The 20,872-nt window shown below is 37.1% G+C and overlaps 4 protein-coding genes across 5 annotated transcripts; 2 read left to right on the top strand and 2 right to left on the bottom strand.

Annotated features, from left to right (window-relative positions):
* The first annotated feature begins 40 nt into the window (after nucleotides 1–40).
* LOC147500772 (beta-galactosidase 9-like) lies at nucleotides 41–11,306 on the top strand. The gene is made up of 19 exons (XM_086562376.1): nucleotides 41–250; nucleotides 340–435; nucleotides 509–621; nucleotides 734–800; nucleotides 1,117–1,209; nucleotides 1,289–1,432; nucleotides 1,610–1,698; nucleotides 1,944–2,049; nucleotides 2,709–2,796; nucleotides 2,951–3,075; nucleotides 3,182–3,346; nucleotides 4,629–4,861; nucleotides 5,241–5,356; nucleotides 7,009–7,106; nucleotides 7,696–7,806; nucleotides 8,323–8,433; nucleotides 9,414–9,622; nucleotides 10,401–10,749; nucleotides 10,953–11,306. Exons 1-19 carry the CDS (start codon nucleotides 71–73, stop codon nucleotides 11,091–11,093), a joined length of 2,634 nt encoding a protein of 877 aa, XP_086418502.1. The 5' UTR covers nucleotides 41–70; the 3' UTR covers nucleotides 11,094–11,306.
* Nucleotides 11,307–11,747: 441 nt separating this feature from the next.
* Nucleotides 11,748–12,443, bottom strand: LOC147500771 (uncharacterized). The gene is made up of 2 exons (XM_086559424.1): nucleotides 12,305–12,443; nucleotides 11,748–12,212 (listed from the first exon to the last, which is right to left on the bottom strand). The coding sequence occupies exon 2, from the start codon at nucleotides 12,201–12,203 to the stop codon at nucleotides 11,877–11,879; it is 327 nt and encodes a 108-aa protein (XP_086415550.1). The 5' UTR covers nucleotides 12,204–12,212; nucleotides 12,305–12,443; the 3' UTR covers nucleotides 11,748–11,876.
* A 1,939-nt stretch (nucleotides 12,444–14,382) lies between these two features.
* Nucleotides 14,383–17,981, top strand: LOC147500770 (uncharacterized). Of its 2 annotated transcripts, none has more exons than XM_086559422.1 (4): nucleotides 14,383–14,570; nucleotides 14,848–14,955; nucleotides 16,242–16,587; nucleotides 16,775–17,981. In XM_086559422.1, the coding sequence occupies exons 3-4, from the start codon at nucleotides 16,497–16,499 to the stop codon at nucleotides 17,746–17,748; spliced, it is 1,065 nt and encodes a 354-aa protein (XP_086415548.1). In that variant the 5' UTR covers nucleotides 14,383–14,570; nucleotides 14,848–14,955; nucleotides 16,242–16,496; the 3' UTR covers nucleotides 17,749–17,981. The 2 variants fall into 2 exon arrangements, with proteins under 2 accessions (XP_086415548.1, XP_086415549.1); XM_086559423.1 differs by having other exon boundaries at nucleotides 14,431–14,570; nucleotides 14,854–14,955.
* Nucleotides 17,982–18,915: 934 nt separating this feature from the next.
* LOC147500769 (uncharacterized) lies at nucleotides 18,916–20,661 on the bottom strand. The gene is made up of 2 exons (XM_086559421.1): nucleotides 20,408–20,661; nucleotides 18,916–20,295 (listed from the first exon to the last, which is right to left on the bottom strand). Exons 1-2 carry the CDS (start codon nucleotides 20,534–20,536, stop codon nucleotides 19,219–19,221), a joined length of 1,206 nt encoding a protein of 401 aa, XP_086415547.1. The 5' UTR covers nucleotides 20,537–20,661; the 3' UTR covers nucleotides 18,916–19,218.
* Nucleotides 20,662–20,872: the final 211 nt, after the last annotated feature.

Genomic DNA, 20,872 nt, shown 5'->3' with positions numbered 1-20,872 from the left:
TATAAAAAAAACATATATAAATACTTCGTCATTGTTTTTTCTTCTTCATTATCCATTTTTTCTCTCTCTCATGGAAATGTTGAAGTGTATATTTTTACTTGTACTAGTTATCAAGTTGTCAATATGTAGAGGTGATGAGTTGTTTTTCAAACCATTTAATGTGAGTTATGATCATAGAGCTTTGATCATTGATGGACACAGAAGAATGCTTATTTCTGCTGGTATTCATTACCCACGGGCAACTCCTCAGGTTCAATTCTTTTCTCAACATTATTTTGATTAAAGTGTGTTTTTTTATATTATATATTGAGTGTTAGTTATACATTTGAATGATAACAGATGTGGCCTGGTCTGATTGCTAAGATCAAGGAAGGTGGTGCAGATGTTGTACAAACTTATGCATTTTGGAATGGTCATGAGCCAGTTAGAGGACAGGTATATATATTAGTTTTATCCAACATATTTTGTTTCTAGGATATGTTATCATTTTATCCTGTTTTTTCCCCAGTATAATTTCGAAGGAAGATATGATATTGTTAAGTTTGTGAAGTTGGTTGGGCAGAGTGGACTTTATTTCCACCTCCGTATAGGACCTTATGTGTGTGCTGAGTGGAATTTTGGGTATCACTCTCTCCCTTTAAAAGTTCTTTTCCCCATTCTATCTTTGATCAGGTTTCATGCTTGACATTGTTGTTTGTCCAGATGTTTACCGTAGTTCTTGGTAATCTTGCAGGGGATTTCCTGTATGGTTGCGAGATGTCCCTGGGATAAAATTCCGAACTGACAATGGACCATTTAAGGTATTGTGTTTGTTTGTGTGTCTACATGTACAACTAAAATGCTAATATCATGCTTCTTTTATCGGTTGCAGTAATTTGGATAGTATTCCTTGGAAGCACTAATTAGTTGTGTAATCTGAATAAGTGGATTATGGCTTCTTAACGTAACGCTAAGCCTTTTCCTAGTTGATTGTTCTTGCACTGATTAGCAATATAACACATATTTAATCCAGAATGAATTGCACAAAGTTGAATGGTGTTGATCTAGTGGATCGTTAAAATTTTGTCATTATAGGTGTCTCTGGTTAATGATTCTTATGATATTAGTTTTATCCAGGATGAGATGCAAAGGTTTGTTGAAAAGATGGTGGGTTTGATGCACCAGGAAATGCTTTTTTCATGGCAAGGTGGCCCTATCATATTGTTGCAGGTTGTAAAAACATTTCTGAAGTTCATTATAAATTAAAAATAGCAAATTTTGTTAAATAATTTGGGGCATTTCTTGACAGATCGAAAATGAATATGGTAATATTGAAAGCTCATATGGTCAGAGTGGTAAAGACTATGTTAAATGGGCTGCAAGAATGGCACACAGTTTAGGTGCGGGTGTTCCTTGGGTTATGTGCAAACAAACAGATGCTCCAGAAGATATTGTAAGTCCTCACCTTAGATGGCACTAATAGAAGGTAGAAAATGTTGCATGTAACTAAAAAAGTTACCAAAACATTGGCTTCATTGGCAATCAACTCCCCCAGTTTTCTTTCCAATCCATTGATAGGACAGAGTTTGGATGTTTTGAATTGCCCTCTTCTTCTATGTTCCTTCTTCAGATAGATGCATGCAATGGATATTATTGTGATGGATTCAGGCCGAATTCATATAACAAACCAGCACTTTGGACGGAGGAATGGAACGGATGGTATGTTGATGGCCTATTAAGATATGTTCCATATTAGTTTTTGGCGACTTTTGCAAAAGTTTTTGATGCATGGCCTGACTCGGCGGCTGTTTTAAGGCTTATGCCTCACATGAGGCAGACGCTTGGAGGGTTATGTATACACTACTCAGCCACTCTCTTTTGTCTTGGTATATTATCAGATTCGAGTTCCTAGGGAACAAGTTCATATGCATTTGCACCTTCACTTTTTTATCGATCTTTTGAAGGTACACGTCATGGGGTGCAACAGTGCCTCACAGGCCTGCTGAAGATATTGCATTTGCCGTAGCTCGCTTCTTCCAACGTGGAGGGAGCTTTCAGAACTATTATATGGTACTAACATATTCAAGCCACCTGTAATTTTAAAATAGTAACTATGTAGTATACTTCGTTTGCGAGATTTTTTGTTCAATGGGACTCATCGATGGGCACTAGTTAGTGTTTCCACTGTGTTTGAATATTTTTTATCGCTTTCTTCTGCTCTTGTGACGTAATGTAAGTCTACTTTGTTCTCTTTCTTTGATTATAAATATAATATCTACACTCTTACCAAGAAAAAGAACTATATATTATGTAGTAATTATATATTATATGGTACATACACTTATCTAAAGATTGGACCAAAGTGGCTATTACTCATCTCGTGATTTTCCTGCATCTCAGTTGGTCAAAGTAGTTAGTACACATATCAAGATCTTTTAAGAATAGTCAGAGATTCCAAATTCTTTTCAAGAGGTTAATACACAACATGTTTTTCAAGGTCACTGAAAAAAATTGGTTTGTAGCTCAGGACTATCAAAGAGGAAATTGTTCTCGCGTGTTACTTTTCACTTAGGACCATCGAGAAATGACTAAGCACCATGCATGTTAGTAGAAAATGTTTTCCTTTGCATTTCATTTTGCAATTTCAAAATAATTTCATACCAACTAGAGGTTCAATATGCAGTACGCAAATTACATGTTTTCATAGTCTTACTCCGATCTGTTTGCAGTACTTTGGCGGGACAAATTTTGGCCGAACTTCTGGAGGCCCATTTTATATTACTAGTTATGATTATGATGCTCCACTCGATGAATATGGTATGGGAAATTATTTTTTGTTTAATGAGTGGTCTTTAATTCCTGATGGTCCAAGAGTGATATCCTCTCCTGCTGATAATTCTTCCTTTACGGTTAATTCAGACCTGTATGCACATGTCATCTGGTTTTACTGATTACATCTTAACTCTATTAGGCCTGCTGAGCCAGCCAAAGTGGGGGCATTTGAAGAATCTACACGCAGCTATTAAACTCTGTGAACCTGCTCTGGTTGCAGTGGATGACTCACCGCAGTATATACGATTGGGTCCAAAGCAGGAGGTTTGTATGAACTGAAATATTTTTATTAGTTCATTACACATTCCATCTTAATTATGATATTCTTATGCATGCAGATGTTTTACTTGAGACATTTTCTCCCCCTCAGGCACATGTTTATCGTAAATCTGAAATTGGTTGCTCAGCATTTCTGGCAAATATTGACGAGCATAAGACGGCTAGTGTGACATTTCTTGGTCGAGCATATTCTTTACCACCTTGGTCAGTGAGTATATTACCAGATTGTGTGAATGTGGCTTTCAATACCGCCAAGGTAATATACTAGCTTAGTGTTCAATATGTTTTACACTTGCTCATACTTGTAGATTTCTATTGTGGTGGATAAGTCATCTTTCTTTACATCCAATTTGTCAGTATTACTTGGGGAAACTCGCAGAAGAAACAACTAACCATCATGAAATTGAAATACAAAAAATGGAAATATGATTGATAAACTTGTGAGAACAGTGAAAGGAATCTCCGATTTTTGTTTAAAGTAACATAAGAAACAAATTGAACAACGAGATAAAGCTGTCATAATGAATGTTTGTAGATGTAGGAAATGGTTCACCAATTTTTTTTTTTTCAGTTTCTGAAATAATAAATGTAAGAAATTCAAGTAGACCTAATGAGCACTTCTTTTGTGGGTCATTTCATTAGTTTGTGAAATATAAGTTATATCATTTGATCTGTTTTAGCTGCTCATTAAATCGCTCATGAGTATTGTTTTGTTTTTCTATTATTTTTTCTTAATAGAGTAGCCCCTTAAAAGATCCTACGAAATCTGTGAAAAATGAAAACTTCTCTCCATGGGTTTGTTATGTGAGAACTATATCGGCGAGGGAACTAGGCCTACCCAAGGGGCAAAGGGTGGTATAGCCTAGTCTGCCTAGGGCCTCCTAATTATGTTTAGTTTATTTCTTGTCATCAAGATACTTAAATGTGTTACTTATTTTCTTATGTTTAGTTTATTTCTTGTCTGAAAATACATTATAGAAAAAATAAAATAAAAATGTATATACTGATGAAATATGAAGCGTAACGAATGTCAGTTGAGAGTTGAGAATAAACAGATCAAATTCATAATTTGTGATGTCGTGTCTCCTAACTACGTACAAATCTAAGGATTTCTATGAAATGGGTCAAGAGCTTGGGGGACTAGAAAAATTGATTTTGAAAGATGTATGCTATACAGTCATGATATTACTTCTCCTTCCACTTTCTTACTCCACTGGTGACTGGAGCAGTACGAAGTTCTACTCCATATTTCAGTAATCTTCTACCTAATTATTGATTTTTCAACATTGACACTATTATGGTTGAGATGACTGTATATTTTTCATGGTTATCTGAATAGGCTAGAGCAAATTGTTTTCGTATCACTTTTCTTCCACAGACTGTGTCTTGCTCTTAAATACCAATAATTAAAGATTTTTATGTACCTTGGTCTTTCTGTGTCTTAGAGTTCTATGTAATATGTATGAATTAGTATGACCTCTTTACATGAACAGTTCATAGATGATAGATCTGTTCTTTATTTTGGATATTTATACCAGGTTACCGCCCAGATCTCAGTCAAAACCCAAGTGTTCGGATCACCTCATTCTTCAAAAAGGACCGAATCTGGGGGATTGTGGCTTCAAGATGTAGATCCCACCATCTCAAAGAGTTGGATGACTGTTAAAGAGCCTGTTGGTGCATGGGGTGAGAACAGTTTCACTTTGCAAGGGATTGTGGAGCATTTGAATGCCACCAAGGACACCTCTGATTATTTATGGTGTATCACCAGGTACATCATTGTCTAACTTTTAAGCTGTTCAGAAATATATCATCATGCTTTTTGTATGCATATAACTGAGTTAGTTGGTTGATTACATTTATATAAGCTTGTCATGACAAGGTTCATTTATTCTCAGTTTTGCATTTTCTTTTCTCACGTGTTAATAAGTGTTATGCTAAAGTTACAGTGGGGAAAAAATTCAAGGAAATCATGTCATATTTTTTTTGTTGTCACAATTTGACGCTTTTATGTATTGATTATAATCACTTATGTTTTGAAATTTATACTCAACTACCCCCTCTCCCCTCCAAATATAAGCCTATAAGCATATTGCTCGTGCACATAATTTTTACCGTTTACTGATCTTCATTAATGCAACCTCTATTAGAATACAGATCTCTGACGAAGATATTGCATTTTGGGAGGCAAATGAAGATAGCCCCATACTCATTATTGAAAGCATGCGTGACGTGGTTCAGATTTTCCTGAATGGCCAGTTTACAGGTGTGGTTCCGAATTTCACTCTGAACTTCAGGCAGCATTATGTTGTAGCTATGAGATTGTAAGGTAAATAACAGAAAACAAAAAAAACATTTGAAGCACTGAGAAGAATCGTGAATTTGGATTTGCCCATATAGTGTTTCTTAACTTTAGAAGAATAGTGGGAGTTGTTCTCAACCACAGCCTTTGTGAAGAATATGCAAAATGATTTCAGACTTGCAAATAGGGCAGGGATCGGGTCAGGTTCGGTTGATATGGCTATATCAGGTTTCACAATATCCGAAGAACCGATTATATCCAAATTTAATATAATCTGGCGAATATCTTCGGATAACACTAAAAATTCAAAAATCCCAAAAATTATATCCGAATCAACCCGACATACCCGAATCCGAATCCGACCGAATTCGGATACAAAGACGAACCCGATATATTCGTAATCGGTCGGGTCGGATGGGAGAGATTCCCTGCCCTACTTGCAAATGACCTGCATATCAGGTTCTAAGCATATTTAATCTGGCATATCTTCATACAGATACTCGTTCTTCATATCGTTCTGGGAAGGTAGTCTGGAGAACTGGAGAACTGGAGATCCATATCCTAGTACTGTATACTTTATTAGCTAAAACTTTCCTTGTAGTTGTGGAAGACATAGTATAGTATGGCATCATACCTAAGCTTTAGAAAACATCAAAATTAGCATTACGATTTTGTATCATTCAGATGCTCAAACGTAAGCTTACTTATAAGTTTCAAAAGCAAGATCCAAAAGTCTCGTGCAGCCATGCAGGTAGACTGGTAGAGGGTATTTAACTCATGGAGTGATTCATTTATCTTATAATACAAAATTATTGTCTGCTACGATCATTTTTTTTTTTTTTTTTTATTGATGTAGTATTAAGGTAATGTTCATTGAGGCACAAATCTATGGTGATCAAATAGGATTCCAGCTCTTAACAATAATGGGCTGATTAGGGCAAACCTCTGGCTTGGCTCACCCTGAAACCCAAGTATCCCATACTTTAAGCTTAGAAAGGGTTTGGAATCTTGGATTGTAATTACCTCGTCTGATGAGAGTTAGCCTCTCAGTTTCACTGAAAGAAAGTTACCAAAAAAGAAAAAAAGTATCACTGAAAGAAAGATAGCCACTATTATGGTATAAAATAATGGCTGACGGAGGGATTAAATTATTAAACTATAGAAGTTGGAAGGGGACTCATGAAATGTGAAACTGAGAGGGAAGGCCTTTTTCTGCCTTTCTTTTATTTAAATTATGTGAAGTAGTTTTTCTTTTTAAAAAAAAAAAATCAAAGAAAAAAAAATGAATCAGAAAAACTGTTTAAATGTGCCAACCCCAATCAAGCTTATATTGCACGAGGTTTAAGTTTAAGCTGAGGCAGCTCTGTTCACTCTACTGGCAAGTATGCTCCATTGATGGCAGAGGGAACTAGCCTTCTATGTAAAATCGTGCATCTATGCCTACGCTGTTACGCTGTGCATATTTTTCAATTAGGCTGAACTAGTTCTGTAGATTTGTTGTTGGCAGTCCTAAAGAAACTGTTTCCATGTGTCCCTGCATGTCATTTGTTACATGCTCTTGACATTCACTAGGTAACTGCTGTTGTGCCATGCTAACATGCCTTATGCGTATGAAGGCAGTGCAGTTAATGATGGGTTCGGTGCTAAACAACCACTTCATTTGCAGCAAGGATACAACGAATTGGCTATATTGTCAGAGACAGTGGGTTTGCAGGTAATAGTCACAAATAGAGATATCTAGGGTCACGTGATCTGATGCCAACATAGGTCGACATAAAAATGCAAAAAGCTAGATTGGCACATGAAACAAATACTCTCGCAATAGGCACCAAGTTTTTGTTGCAACACATGAGGGAAATGTGAGCTTTGTTGCGTAATTGTGCTCTATTTCTACGGATACAGCCTGTTATGTTAGTTATAGAAAACTTTTTGTGGAGTAGTCACTCATAGAATTTTGTTGATTCAGTTATGTAGACAACATGCGATGCTAGGCACGGCATCATGAGTAAATTTGGTGTCTTGCGAAGGAGTCTTTGTTTTCGTGACTGTTATTGTTACTCTATCAGAGATAAGTGTTCGTACATTGTTTCTGCATGAAAACTGGTCTGTGATGTGGCATTACCGCCAAGAATTTCCATGTTTCTCCTTCACTACAGTACTTTGAGATTAGTTCACTGATGTTTCCCTTACTTTTAACAGTCATTTTGTATCCGAGTTCAAATAATGAAGAAAAAGTTAGTAGCAAATATATATATTTGAGTTAAATTGTATATATATTTATATTTACATATATCCTTGCACAGAATTATGGTGCCTTTCTAGAGAAGGATGGAGCAGGATTTAGGGGAAAAGTTAAGTTGACTGGCTTTAAAACTGGGGAAATTGACCTCTCAAGCTCATTGTGGACATATCAGGTCCCCCCCTCCTTCTGTCAGTGTTGTTTTGTTAATTTTTTATTTAATTTGGATTTTCCTTCTGAATATTCGATATTAGTATCATAACCGAAATCCATTTTTAACATAATCCACATTATCCAATATAAGACTTTGAAGTACTAGTTGTTAACTATCTTTTTTGGGGCGTATCACGTATGCATGAATATATTGATTATTATTTTTTAGGTAGATACAGTAGTCACTAGGATGCATATAAGTGGATAGTAAAGTAGCTTTTGTAGTTGATATATTTCCTTTTACCATGCAACTCAGGCCACAAATATTTTTCCCTGCTCGTCTATTACGAAAACGGAACTTTATACTGCATGTACATTAGGCCATTAGGGTTCAAATATTCCCTATTTGTGTGCTAGTATAGATCTTTAATTTATTATAGCATTTTGATAGTGTGTATAGTATTCTTCCAAAAAGCTGTGAATCGTTTATCTTTAACAAATTGATCTGGTACTGGTTTGTTTACATGTCTGGCTCTAGGTTGGGCTCAAGGGCGAATTTTTGAAAATGTTTGCTCCAGAGCAAAATGAATCAGCTGATTGGGTAAATTTGTCACCAGACATATTACCATCAATGTTGACGTGGTATAAGGTAATCAAATCTGTTCTTTAAATATATCACTGTGATAGATACAATTTCTTATTGGTGATTTCGTACTTAGTTTTACAGTAAGAATGATCTTGAAGTATGCTCCCTCTTCCTTTTCCATTGTAATCTTTTGGTGGGATGTATTACATGAACTTTAGTTGCCCATTCCATTCCTAGTTTTCCTATTCCTTAGTTTTTGCAGCATTTGAACAACATAGCCAAATCCATGAAAGAATTGAATTTATGGATTATCTATACTACAATAGTGAACGCAATTATATTGTGTCCATAGAATGAATAACGGACTGTTTCAGTCATTTTTCCAAGTTGAGTGATGCACTCCATCTTGTAGCAAAGTTGTTTCTTTTCCACTTCCAGCGGTGATGTTGACTTGTGCACTAGCAATTAATATTAATCTTCTAGCAATGCTGTACAGCTAAATTTAGCCCTCTTTACTATGGAACTATAAGCCTATAATGTGGTTGACATCCCACCAGAAGGATTGTGGTATTTTGGTTGGCCGGAATTGCCGCAGCATGGTCTTTTTAGGCAAACTAAGCAACCTAAGGTGTTGTGTGGTCTTCAGTGGTGATCGTTCTTATGGTCTATTGGAAGTCCAGATCTAGTATGACTAGCTCTTCTGATCTTATAGTTGTCTAGTGTCTACTTGTGCCAGCAAGGTGATTCTGTCTCCTGGTTGGTCAGACATGTAGTAATATCAATTTTGACGGTTTTATCTATTATGTATTAGTCCACTTTACTGTAACATATCCAAGTCGGATTTGAGATGTTTGGAGGTGTTGCTTCAGTTAGATCTTCTGCTCCCACATGTTGATTCGTTCCACAGAAAGGTGACAAGATTTGTCTGATGCTGTGTGAAATGTTTAGGAAGAAGTTATACATCTTCTGTTTATATTAACTTTGAAGAGAACAATATTGGTAGATGTCTGTGTAATATCTCTGTTTTTTTCCTTTGATGGCAGACATATTTTGAAGTCCCTGATGGAATAGACCCTGTTTCACTTGATCTCGGAAGTATGGGAAAGGGACAGGCTTGGATCAATGGCCATAACATAGGAAGGTACTGGTCAATGGTTGCCCCAAAAGATGGCTGCCAGAAAACATGTGATTATCGAGGAGCTTATAATGAAAAAAAATGTGCAACAAACTGTGGAAATCCTACTCAAACCTGGTATGCGTATATCTGCTTGTTAATCAACGCATTTACTGTTATATCATCATTTTGTACTCTGCTATTATCATAAAGGGTGACCTGTACTGAAAATAAGATTGGAATAAACCAATTGTTACCTACATCCTTCTATCATTTAATTCACTTCAACTCAGAGATAAATGCTGTCTAATTTATCCATTGGTTTTTATAAGAACAAATGCAAATATGCAATTTGAGGTTTGTTTGTTGGGTTTTATTTTATTATTATTATTTATCTACTTATTTTATTTTATTTATTATTATTTATTTTTTGTTATTTTTGGGTAGTTTTTGATAGTTTTTTGATACTTATGATGTGTTGAAGTTATTGATCATGTGAATTGGTGTTAGTAGCGAATAAAATACTTGATTCTCATAATGGAGATATGGCGCCGGGCATTTTTGCATAATGGATTTTCCCATGGCATTTGATCACTTAAGTTGCTCCTTCCTACACTTTGTAATGGGAAAAATAGGATAAGGTCCCAGACTAGAGAAAATGGATCAGGAATTGCCTTTCCAAGGCTAAGTTCTCTATGCTTTTAAGTACTTAAATGTCAGCTTGATGGGAGGGTTGATATATTTCTTACTCCGAGGCAATGAACACTGGAAAATGGATTTGTGACAGAGTGAAGATTATGCATTATGTACAATCGTTTGTATTATCATACTGTAGCTTCAGATGTCCGTAGACACAATTGGATGATTTGGGTGGTTAACACTAGCATTTGAGACAGATTATCCTGAATATTCCCAGGTACCATATCCCACGATCATGGTTGCAGGCATCAAACAATCTGCTTGTCATCTTTGAGGAAACAGGTGGAAACCCATTGGAGATATCGATTAAGTTGCATTATACCAAGGCCATCTGCTCGCAAGTATCAGAGTCTGACTATCCACCTCTACAGTTCTGGTCCAATCCAGGTCCTATCCACACAAATGTGTCTATCAATGCTAAAGCACCGGAGATGCACTTGCAGTGTGACTATGGACACACCATTTCAGAAATAACTTTTGCTAGTTATGGAACTCCTCGAGGAAGCTGCCAAAGTTTTTCTACAGGCCACTGCCATGCACCCAGTTCAGCGGCTGTTATAGCCAAGGTAAGAATTTCACACTGCTGATCTTTGTTTGCTTATATTGGTGGAGCTGCATGTTTGAGCCTCGCCTTCTCGTGCACCAGTCACCAATATGCAGTACTTTAGAAGCAACTCGCCCTGATAATTATGAGGGTTGCTTGATGTATTTTTGCCCTCCAAACCTGGGTAGTCCTCTTTTCTGTGTTTAATCAAGAGTTGTTGTTTAGGTTTGCCAGGGGAAAAACAGCTGTTCTATTGATGTTTCAAATGCCGCATTTGGTACTGACCCATGTCGAGGCACTGTTAAAAGTTTGGCTGTCGAAGTGAAATGCACATCATCCTCAAACTTTGCGGCTTCCACTCTATGATGTGAAAAACGTCGCAGTACAGTGCCAAGCATCGGTAGTCTGCTGTTCATGTGATTTACAATCAATGATCATGTTAAACAATGACTCGTCTAAATCCTAATGAGGTTGTAGTTGCTAAATCATGTTCCCCTTTAAATGTATTGCTGCCAAATAGGATATGTAAAACTGTAAATAAGAGGTACTGTTCTCCATTCAATAATTTGTTGAAATCAATCATCTCTTTTTTTCGTTCAATGTATTATCTTCTAAAGAAAATTAAAGATAAACTTTGCTCAACCGGATGACGTATTCGGCGCGGCACGCCTAGTAATGTCGTTGAATTAATCATAGTCAAGATCTTTCAAAACTTAAAAAGTCTTACTGAAATTTCAGGTAGTTTCGGATATGATGTCTATGCCTCTATGGCACCGTTGGCACAGCGACGCATTCTTGTGTGCTGATAAAGCAATAAGCCAATTAACCACCTGAACTGTGGAAAGATGGCCGTCTTTCCAAGAACATAGACCAGCTAGTGCCAGTCCTTAATACTTTTAGGAAGTCCCTTAAAACCCACAACACGATCCTATGAGAGAATAAAACTCTTTGCCGTAACGACGGATTTCCTCTTCTATGTATTTGCTTATTTTGGAACTAGACTTTAGAATGAACAATCGGTTTTAATAGCAGTCACTATTAGTACTTTGTTACTTCATATATACTAGAAAAGCCTCACTGGGTGGAATACATTGGTGAGAACAGAGATGATCATGATTCATGCATACTGCTATGTTCCTAAACACTTTGTTAACCAATTGAACTTTTGAACATCAAAACCAAAGCAAGAACCATGAGAAGAAGGATGATCCCGCAAGAAGAACCACCTATCCGGTATATCCAGTAAGGATCAGAACAAGTAAAGCTCTTGTCCAAGTAACCAGACATGTTGATGGCCACTATCAAGACGATAAGTAGTAGTGGTAGCCAAGAACCAAGACTTATGGAACTGACCTCATCATCATCATCATCTGGCTCACTTGACGGATTTCGATCAATGAACAGTGGTGAAACCACGGCGAGAAGAGCCAAGCCCACAGCTGCAAGTTTCTCGTTGGAAGAAGGCCTGCCAGCCATGCAGCGTTTCTGTGTAAGTAGCAAACTATGTAAACCTTTTCAATTAACATAAATGGTTCGATATGTTTAAAATAGCATAGAACGTATTGCAGAAAAAGAACCTAGAGCCAGGTAATACAGGTTTCTCGGCAACAGCGGTTTGAGGACAAAAATGAAAGCCCACCTCATGGTTGTGTACGATCGAGCACGCTGCAAGCCAGTTACTACACTAAAGTATTAGTCGTGCATGACTGTTTGTTAAGCTTATTACTGAAGTTTGGCATCTTGAAATAAATAATCATATATCTATGGATGGACAAGAAATGGAATTCTGCTCCATTAATCAGTTGGGAATCTGATGCTGGTTTTAGTGCAAACTTTTCATTTTGTGCCTGTCCACAAGTTGATCAAGCGGTCAAGCCTCAGCTGTTTTTGATTATTTTTCTGCCTCGCTTGATGTTTACCCTAGTGATTCTTCAAAACTGTTGTGGCCTTATTTAGGCCTGTGAGGCCCATAGGTCCGAAGTAAGGACTGAGTCACAACGAACTAAGAAAGAGACTTGAGATTTTTCAGGTCGTAACAAAAACCATGCGAAATACTGTTCAAATTCATCACATATCATTGGCAGAAGCCAGGAGATGTCCAGATGGCAATAAGATTATTGAACAACTACTTAGATATAATTAGCTTGCTTGATATAATCATATAAAGCAAGATTATGGTAAGTGCTTCAGCGCGTGGATACGGGTGTGACACTTTCCTAGCATAAATCTCCCTTCAAGCCAATCTATCAATGGGTCGTTGTAGTTTGGACGTTTTGATTGAATTAACAATTTGCTGGTTGAATGACATAAGCAACAAACCCTGAAAACAATTTTATTTCTACTTCAACAAACAAATTACAGAACAAATTGTAGCAAAATTTGCTTTTACACAAATAGTAGCCGGGTTAACTAGTATTACCACCACCAGATGAGCCTATAGATAACTTAGTCACACGACCGTTACAACTAATCACACATCGTCACTGATAAAAAGTGAAAGTGAATTGAAGATTTTTCCTTAATTTTGGCCTCTAAAGCATGAACGCACCTATCAATGGGCTGTGTCCGCCGTCCGACGCGGACGCGGCATTGACGCGCGTTGGACGTGGTCAACTAAACCGGACGCAGGTCAAGACGCGGTCAACATAGTCCGGATGCAGATTTTGACCCAAAAAAATAAAAAATAATTCAAAATAATATTAAAAAATTCAATTTTTTCATTTTTTGTTTTGTTAAGACTTATAATATGTTTTTAAAGTTTAATTAGGAAATATTAAACTTAATTTTATGGTTATTTATCTTTAATAGTTTTGAATTTATGAATGTTGATATATTTAATTTAGTTTTTAATGTTCAGTTTATATAAAATAAAATTATAAATATTAATTAATTTCTGCATCATTTGACGCGTACGCGTCCTATTTTTTTGAGATATAATCGAGCATAGTACAAAATATCCCGATATATCCCGATATTTGTCGATATCTATCCAGATTTCAGAGAAAGATATATAAATATTATGTTTGAGATATATAATTAAATATCGGCGATATTTCAACGATATTTGCGATATTTGAGATATTTGGAGATATTTTGCGATATTTAGAGATATTTGGCGATATTTTGTATATGTAACAATTTTATTTAATATTTACCATTATATTTCAAATAAATTAAATAATGTTCATGATATATTAAAAAATAAAATTTTCGATAAATATATATATTTTGAAACATTGTCAAATATCCCCAAAGAGAGAGATATATCCACGATACATATCCATAAATCAGAGATCGATAAATACCCATATCCTGATATTTTGTACTATGTAATCGAGTCGCTGCGTTAGTGTCCGGGTCCATGTCCATGCAACATAGATTTTGGCAAAAACATACCATTGGAGTAGCGGACATTTTAATGATAATTTTCATTTCGATACAATTGATTCCGAGTACATTGAAGGCATTATTTTGTGACCGTTGGGTACAACCGAAATATATTTGCTCTGTACCAAGTTTAAAGCTTCTTGTCTCTTTTCACAAAAAATGAAAAAAAGAGAGGGAACCTACTTTATCCAAAACTTCTACCATACCATTTCGGGGAATTGGATTGAATGAACTCAAAACACACAGACCATACTTGCTTTGAATTTCCATCTTCACAACAACGGTCAGAACTTCAGAAGAGTTGACACTTGAAACACCCACCATTTGAGCTGAGTACCAGAATCACACAAGAAGCTCTCATGGAGACAAGTACACCTTACCATTCTTCTCCATCATCTTCATCTTCCTCTTTCTATGACTCAGAATATTCTTCATCACCAACGCACAACAGTTTCGGTAAAAACTCAACCTTTAGAACAATATGTTTGTCTTATGAAATTTTGGTTGAAAACAAGCTATGGAATTTGGTCAAAATTTTCAGAAATGTGGTTTGGAATTACCACAAAAGTTTGTGGGAACGTTAAAAGTGTTTATGATAGAAAGAAACGCAAGAAAGTGTCCATTTTTTAACATATCATGTTGGGCAAGAACAAAATTGGGATACCCCTTTGTCCCATTACTTTCTTTGTTTTGTTCAAGTAACTGTGCTGATTGGTTTTTCTTTTTGGTGAAGATACAGTGAAAGAGGAGATGAGGACTTGTGTAACTGATAGACAAGTATCAAACAAAGCAGGAGAGGAAGAATTTTCAGAACCAGATGAGAGGCCTAGTTTTGGTATAGGTAAGCATTTTCAGACTCATTTTCGTTTGTGTGTTTTATTTTGGAGGGATTCCAGAGTTTTTATTTATGTATAAAACCCTTGATTTAGACCAGTGGAAGTTTTTGTTTGGCCAATTATGGAGAAGAGGTTTAGGAATGAGAATTATATGCATTGTATATATTGGCAAACTAGAAGTAGAGAATGCACATTTTTACCAAAGTCACTAGACAAAGGTCTTGTCCAACGAGATGAAATCTGGGCAACATATAGTGCTGATACAGGACCATTTTGTAGAGGCAAGTCCGAATAATTTTCGTACTTTGGTGCTAGAAAAACTCTGAAGGAGTGTGGCAAGTCTCTACAAAGAGGATGTGTGATGTTTGGACCAAGGAAAATAGAAAAGTTTTGCAAACTTACTGTAGCTCCAGACTACTAAAATAACTGATTGACAATATCCGTTACTTCACGAGTCAAGACCAGGGTGGAAATCCCCTTGAGCAAACAGAAAGCCTTTGTCTGCGTATAACAAGTGTGATATGTGCAGTCAATAACTAGAAGGTTTAATAGGTTTTAGAGGCACAGGCCTGCTGCTTTTGAGAAATAGAAGCCGATAACGCATCCCCTTCACTTCTACGTCAAGAAGGAGAGATCTGATTAGGAGGGTATCCTTAAACATGATTTATGTATAATTAGGTGTGCTGATTTGTAATCAGACTATGGTGTTTCTTCAACCTAATTAGATTTATGTTAAGAATGAGTGTGAGTGGGCATGTGTGTCCTTAAACCTCATTTGTGTATGATTAGGTGTTTTAATTAGTGACTTAATAGTTAATACGTTGTTTTTTCTGCCTAATAAATTAGATTTTGTTGTGAATAAATGTGTATGAGTAGGCAAATATCTTTAGGTACTAGTGCAGTTCATTTTAGGCTGAGCAAGTTCTTTAACAATGATAGATATTAGTTGCAGTACATTCAATAATGCAGAAATGTGATAAGTTGCATAAATGTCTTACAGTTAGTTTTATCTTTAAGGTAAAAGTGGAACCATCCATATATACTTCTCTTCCATCCTAGGCATTGGTTCTGCTTTTCGGCTGAATTTCATTAGGTTTAAGACTGCATGAGTTTGATACGGAATTTGCGTTTCTATATTATTTTTCTTGTTTTCTTTTGCATTATGTGATCAAGAGTTTCCATTTACTGTTCCTATGCTGCTGCTCTTGGAATTTTGTTTAGTCTTCTTCCTTTGTATTTCTCTGGTTCTCTTAAATTATACTAACAACTTCTTTTCGCGCTCTTTTTCAAGAAACTACCATGGAGAACCTAAGTACCAGTGGCTCATCATGCTTCTCTTCTTCTGATTCGGATGAGGAAGACAAACCCATTTTTACTGGAATTGATTTGCCTACTGGATTCCTTGACCCTCTTCCGTATAGATCACATGCTGAAGACTTGCAAGGTCTTGGCTGTCAAAATGTGCATAACCGTCAGAGCACTCGATCATAATCCTTGATTCAGGCGAAGAAGAAGCTACAGAGCTTCTGTTTGGCAGCAATTCAGAATGGGAAGACAAACCCATTTTACTGGAATTGATTTTCCTACTGGATTCCTTGACCCTCTTCCGTATAGATCACATGCTGAAGACTTGCAAGGTCTTGGCTGTCAAAATGTGCATAACCGTCAGAGCACTCCGATCATAATCCTTGATTCAGACGAAGAAGAAGCTACAGAGCTTCTGTTTGGCAGCAATTCAGAATGGGAAGACAAACCCATTTTACTGGAATTGATTTGCCTACTGGATTCCTTTGACGTATAGATCACATGCTGAAGACTTGCAAGGTCTTGGCTGTCAAAATGTGCATAACCGTCAGAGCACTCCGATCATAATCCTTGATTCAGACGAAGAAGAAGCTACAGAGCTTCTGTATGACAACAATTCAGAATGGGAAGCAGAACAGCCTGAAGTTGATATGGATTGGTCTCCACTTGGTGATGCTATTCCTCCCGTAGAAGTTGCTGTTTCCCAAGGGGAGGGAGTATGGAAGGAAGTTGATATGGAGTGCTCCTCGCTGAACCCAGAATCAGTGGCTGAGAAAACTACGGTCACTGTTGTGGTACTTGATTCAGATGAAGAAGAAAGTTCAGAGCATGGCCAAAGTCCGGAAGGTGATGGTACCCAACTTGGATATAAAGTCCACTATGATTTTGAAGCTGACAGAAAGCCATGGAAGTTTCAGCATCATCAGATCTGGGCAGTGAACTGCCGATTTGATGCAATGCCAAAGAATTATGCGCAGATAAATTGGATTAAAACTTTTCCGGATTTTAAACTGTCTATTACATGGCTTGAACCATACGGGGCACCTAAAGGCGTCCAACAATGGTTTGAAAAGGAGATGCCTGTTGCTTGTGGAATGTTTAGACTTGGTAAAACAGTTGTATTAACTCAATTAAGTGATTCTCGAATGTTCTCTCATAAATCAGAAGCAAAGGTCTGTGGTATACACAAGTACGAGATCATCCCAAGAAAGGGCGAGTTATGGGCATTATATAAGAACTTTGACAGTGAAATGACCTGTTCTGAGCTTGTCGAGTATGAATATGACATTGTAGAAGTCATTGATATCACTGATGAAGTTACAAAAGTGCTGGTTGTGAAATTAGTCGAGGGATTTGATATGGTTTTCAAGGCAAATCTACAGTGTACTTTGGACATATCTCGGTGTCAACTGTTAAGATTTTCTCATAGGATACCTGCTTTTCAGCTCACGGGGAGAAAGGGGTGCACATTTAAAAGGCTGTTGGGAAGTTGATCCAAAAGCAATGCCAATATGCTTACTTTGTTCAGATTGAAGTTGCTCTTGTTTGGCTCACGGATAACAGCTGCTTCTAGAGCAGTTTCGTTTTCGATCATAGAGTTTTGTCAGTTCAGTGTTCAATGCGGTTAACCTGTTACTATAGTTTACATAACTATAGCAAATTCTTGCCTTCTAATGTTGAACAGCCTGCAGTCATTGTTTACTGAATAAGTTTTTTGATGTGGCTACTTCTGTTTTTGAACACAGTTCCTCCTATCTTTTCTAAATTTTTCTTTAACTGACGCTCAATAGTTGTAGAGATTTCTACAGTCATTGTTTACTGGGGAAAAAACTTGGTGTGGCTACTTTTGTTTTCCGAATGCTGTTCTTCCTTTCTCTTTTAGCTTTTTCTGTAGACTGAATTAAAGTTCAATAGAATATATCATTTTCAATCCAAACTGTAATGAATTCTGAAAACCACTTTGGCTTCTTACTATTATTTCTTCTGCAACTGCACCTGCAACTCAAGGTAAGCTAAATGAACAAAGCCCTTTTTCTGCACTCACTGCCAATATTTTCTTACTGAAGCAAAGGCAGTTGAAGGAGAGATGTCTTGAACTCCAATTCAGTCAACACAATTTTGACTATGTTAGCAGAGCTAATGAACATTTTTGCAAGACTCTATAGCATCTACAAGCCAAACTCTTTCCCAACAAAAAAGATCATGATAACCTCATATATTTAGTCTAGTTTCTGCTTGTCACCCTCATTCTCAAATGCAACCTTATATCATGTCTCTGTAAATTAAAAGAAGCATAAACCGAATTCAGAATCCCGTTAAGAACAAAACTGTCACACACTAGTCATCTCAGTGTGATCCAGATTTTGTCAGAGAAGTTTAGTATACACGAGAGTGTATATTCGGTTAATCCACCATGTACTGAAGTCTTGTAAATCGGGTGCAGATTATAGGCAACAATAAGTAAGTAAGACTGCCACGGGTTTGTACCACATGGTATGTATAACACTATAATCACAACCCAACTGCATATAGTTCGGGACACATCTAATATATACGTTGCACCTTCAAGTAAGGGTAGTAATCAAAATCAACATTGAGACTAGTACAGAATGCTAGATGTATAGATTGAAGGAAAGATTAAGGGTACGATATAGAGAAAATTGCATCTGAAGATTAGCCGCTTCTGAATTCATACAGGCAAAAGTTCTAGCATCTGAAGTGACTACAACATAGAAGTGCATCTACTAACAAAAGCTTGTCGGAGACCTGATTATACACACATAAGTATCTATCAGAATACAACAGATATAACACCAGCCATTACAAAATAATTTGTCCCCGTGAGAGTGAAAACAACATCTAAACGGCGTACTATTAGTCTATTACATACCTACACACATTTCCAACAGAAAAAAAAAAACGTAAAAGAGCACACAGAGTTACTTAAACCAACATTGAATTTCCTACTTCTTGGCCTTTCTAGAAGGCATCACTCTCGTGGGAACCTTGGCTGGTTTCGGGTTTGGTTTCTTTCCAGCCTTGGGCTTGGCAACCTGCTTGACCGGTTTAGCTTTGTGCTTTGTTGCTTGCTTTGGCTTTGGAGTCGACTTTGCCACAGTCTTTGGTGGCTCTGCCTTTCCCTTCCTAGCAGGCATTACCCTAGTCGGTTTCGGCTTTGACTTCATTGCAGCTTTTGGTTGAGCAACCTTCTTCATACCTTTAGCTTTAGGCTTCAAAGCTGGACTTGGCTTTGATTTAGGCATAGTCTTTGGTTGCTTCATCTTTGCCTTTCTATCAAGCATTACTCTCTTCCTTGGAGCTGCTGGCACATATGTCTCCTTCTTCCTTGGAGCTGCTCGCGCCACTGTCTCAACAACCTTAGCTCGTTTAGCCGCCTTTGGCTTCACCGCAGATTCTGGTTTCTTCACAACCTTCTTTACTTGGTTGGCTTTTGGCTTAGCAATTGCTTTTGCCTTCAATCCAGCCCTAGGCTGCGACGCTGCCTTCTTTACTTGCTTAGCTTTCAGCTTAGCAACTTCTTTTCCCTTCAATCCAGCTCTAGATTTCGTCGCTGCCTTGGACTTCGACTTAGCCGCAGTCTTCTTCAGCTCAGATACTAACTTAGGTTTCTTTGCAGCTGGTTTCGCCTTAGCTACATTCATCGTTTTATTCGCAACTGGGCCCGGTTTTTTCTTTGTCACTGACCTAGTAGTAACCCTCTTCCTCACATCAACCGGCTTCACCTTCTTCTTATTCTTCGCAGCAACGGGTTTCTTCATTGGCATGTCCCTAACAACAGAAACAACAGACTCACTGGAAGAAGACGGTTGATTACTCAGCATCGGAGCAAGCACATACCCACCATTCTTAAGCTTAACAACTTCCTCGGAAGCAACAAGTGTCTTAAGATAATAACAAACAAGACCTCTGTAATTTGGCGGGAGTTTAATACCTATGTATGTGTCTTCAAAGTGCTTCAAGATCATCTTTTGAGTTGAACCATTTTTGTCTTTCAAACAAACAATTGCAGTGATGATCATCTAATATTTGACCATGGTTATAAAAACACACATCATGGTATCAGAAAAAAAAAAATTAACATGATAAAACTTTAAAAGAAGTAAAAAAGATGAAAACGTTATTTTATTTTACCTCCTTGTATGGTGGATGAGAGAAATAGCCTTTGTCTTTTGCAAATTCACGTTTTTTCTTAACAGTTTTGGGCTTCTCTTCTTCCCCTGCTTCAAGTTTTGGTACTTGGCTGCCTGTAATTCCCGACATTCTCTCTCAAACAAGATGAAAATGGTTTGGGTTTTTTGTGAGTGTGTGTGTGTGAGAGAGAGAGAGAGAGTAGATGAGAGTTTTAAGGTAAAGAAGAGTGAGTGAGAGAGTGAGAGAGAGTAGGTGAGAGTGTATAAAGTGAAGAGTGAGAGAGAGTTGTGAGAAAGCAGGTTTTTGGTTGTGTTGGCGGGTACTGTCTGACTGACATTTAAATGTGCTAAATATGGTAATTAGTCTGACTCAAATTAAGTGAAGAACCCTTGTTGTGTTGGACTGTTGGATTTTCAGTCACTTGAAATTTTGAATTTTGAATTGGTTTTTTTAAGAGAGAAAAAA

This window comes from Coptis chinensis, chromosome 5 (genome assembly GCF_015680905.1).
Source record: "Coptis chinensis isolate HL-2020 chromosome 5, ASM1568090v1, whole genome shotgun sequence".
Lineage (NCBI taxonomy): Eukaryota > Viridiplantae > Streptophyta > Magnoliopsida > Ranunculales > Ranunculaceae > Coptis > Coptis chinensis.
The sequence above is the reverse complement of the archived record's forward strand: the minus strand, read 5'-3'. Positions and strand labels throughout refer to the sequence as shown.

Excerpts from the sequence above, each read along its gene's own strand:
- LOC147500770 (XM_086559422.1), top strand. The coding sequence starts at position 16,497 with ATGGGAAGACAAACCCATTTTACTGGAATTGATTTTCCTACTGGATTC. Across the intron at positions 16,588-16,774 it reads ACATGCTGAAGACTTGCAAG|GTCTTGGCTGTCAAAATGTG; the intron begins GTCTTGGCTGTC and ends AAGACTTGCAAG.
- LOC147500769 (XM_086559421.1), bottom strand. The coding sequence starts at position 20,536 with ATGTCGGGAATTACAGGCAGCCAAGTACCAAAACTTGAAGCAGGGGAA. Across the intron at positions 20,296-20,407 it reads CTCATCCACCATACAAGGAG|ATGATCATCACTGCAATTGT; the intron begins GTAAAATAAAAT and ends GTCAAATATTAG.
- LOC147500771 (XM_086559424.1), bottom strand. The coding sequence starts at position 12,203 with ATGGCTGGCAGGCCTTCTTCCAACGAGAAACTTGCAGCTGTGGGCTTG.
- LOC147500772 (XM_086562376.1), top strand. The coding sequence starts at position 71 with ATGGAAATGTTGAAGTGTATATTTTTACTTGTACTAGTTATCAAGTTG. Across the intron at positions 4,862-5,240 it reads TATTTATGGTGTATCACCAG|AATACAGATCTCTGACGAAG; the intron begins GTACATCATTGT and ends AACCTCTATTAG. Across the intron at positions 10,750-10,952 it reads CAGCGGCTGTTATAGCCAAG|GTTTGCCAGGGGAAAAACAG; the intron begins GTAAGAATTTCA and ends GTTGTTGTTTAG.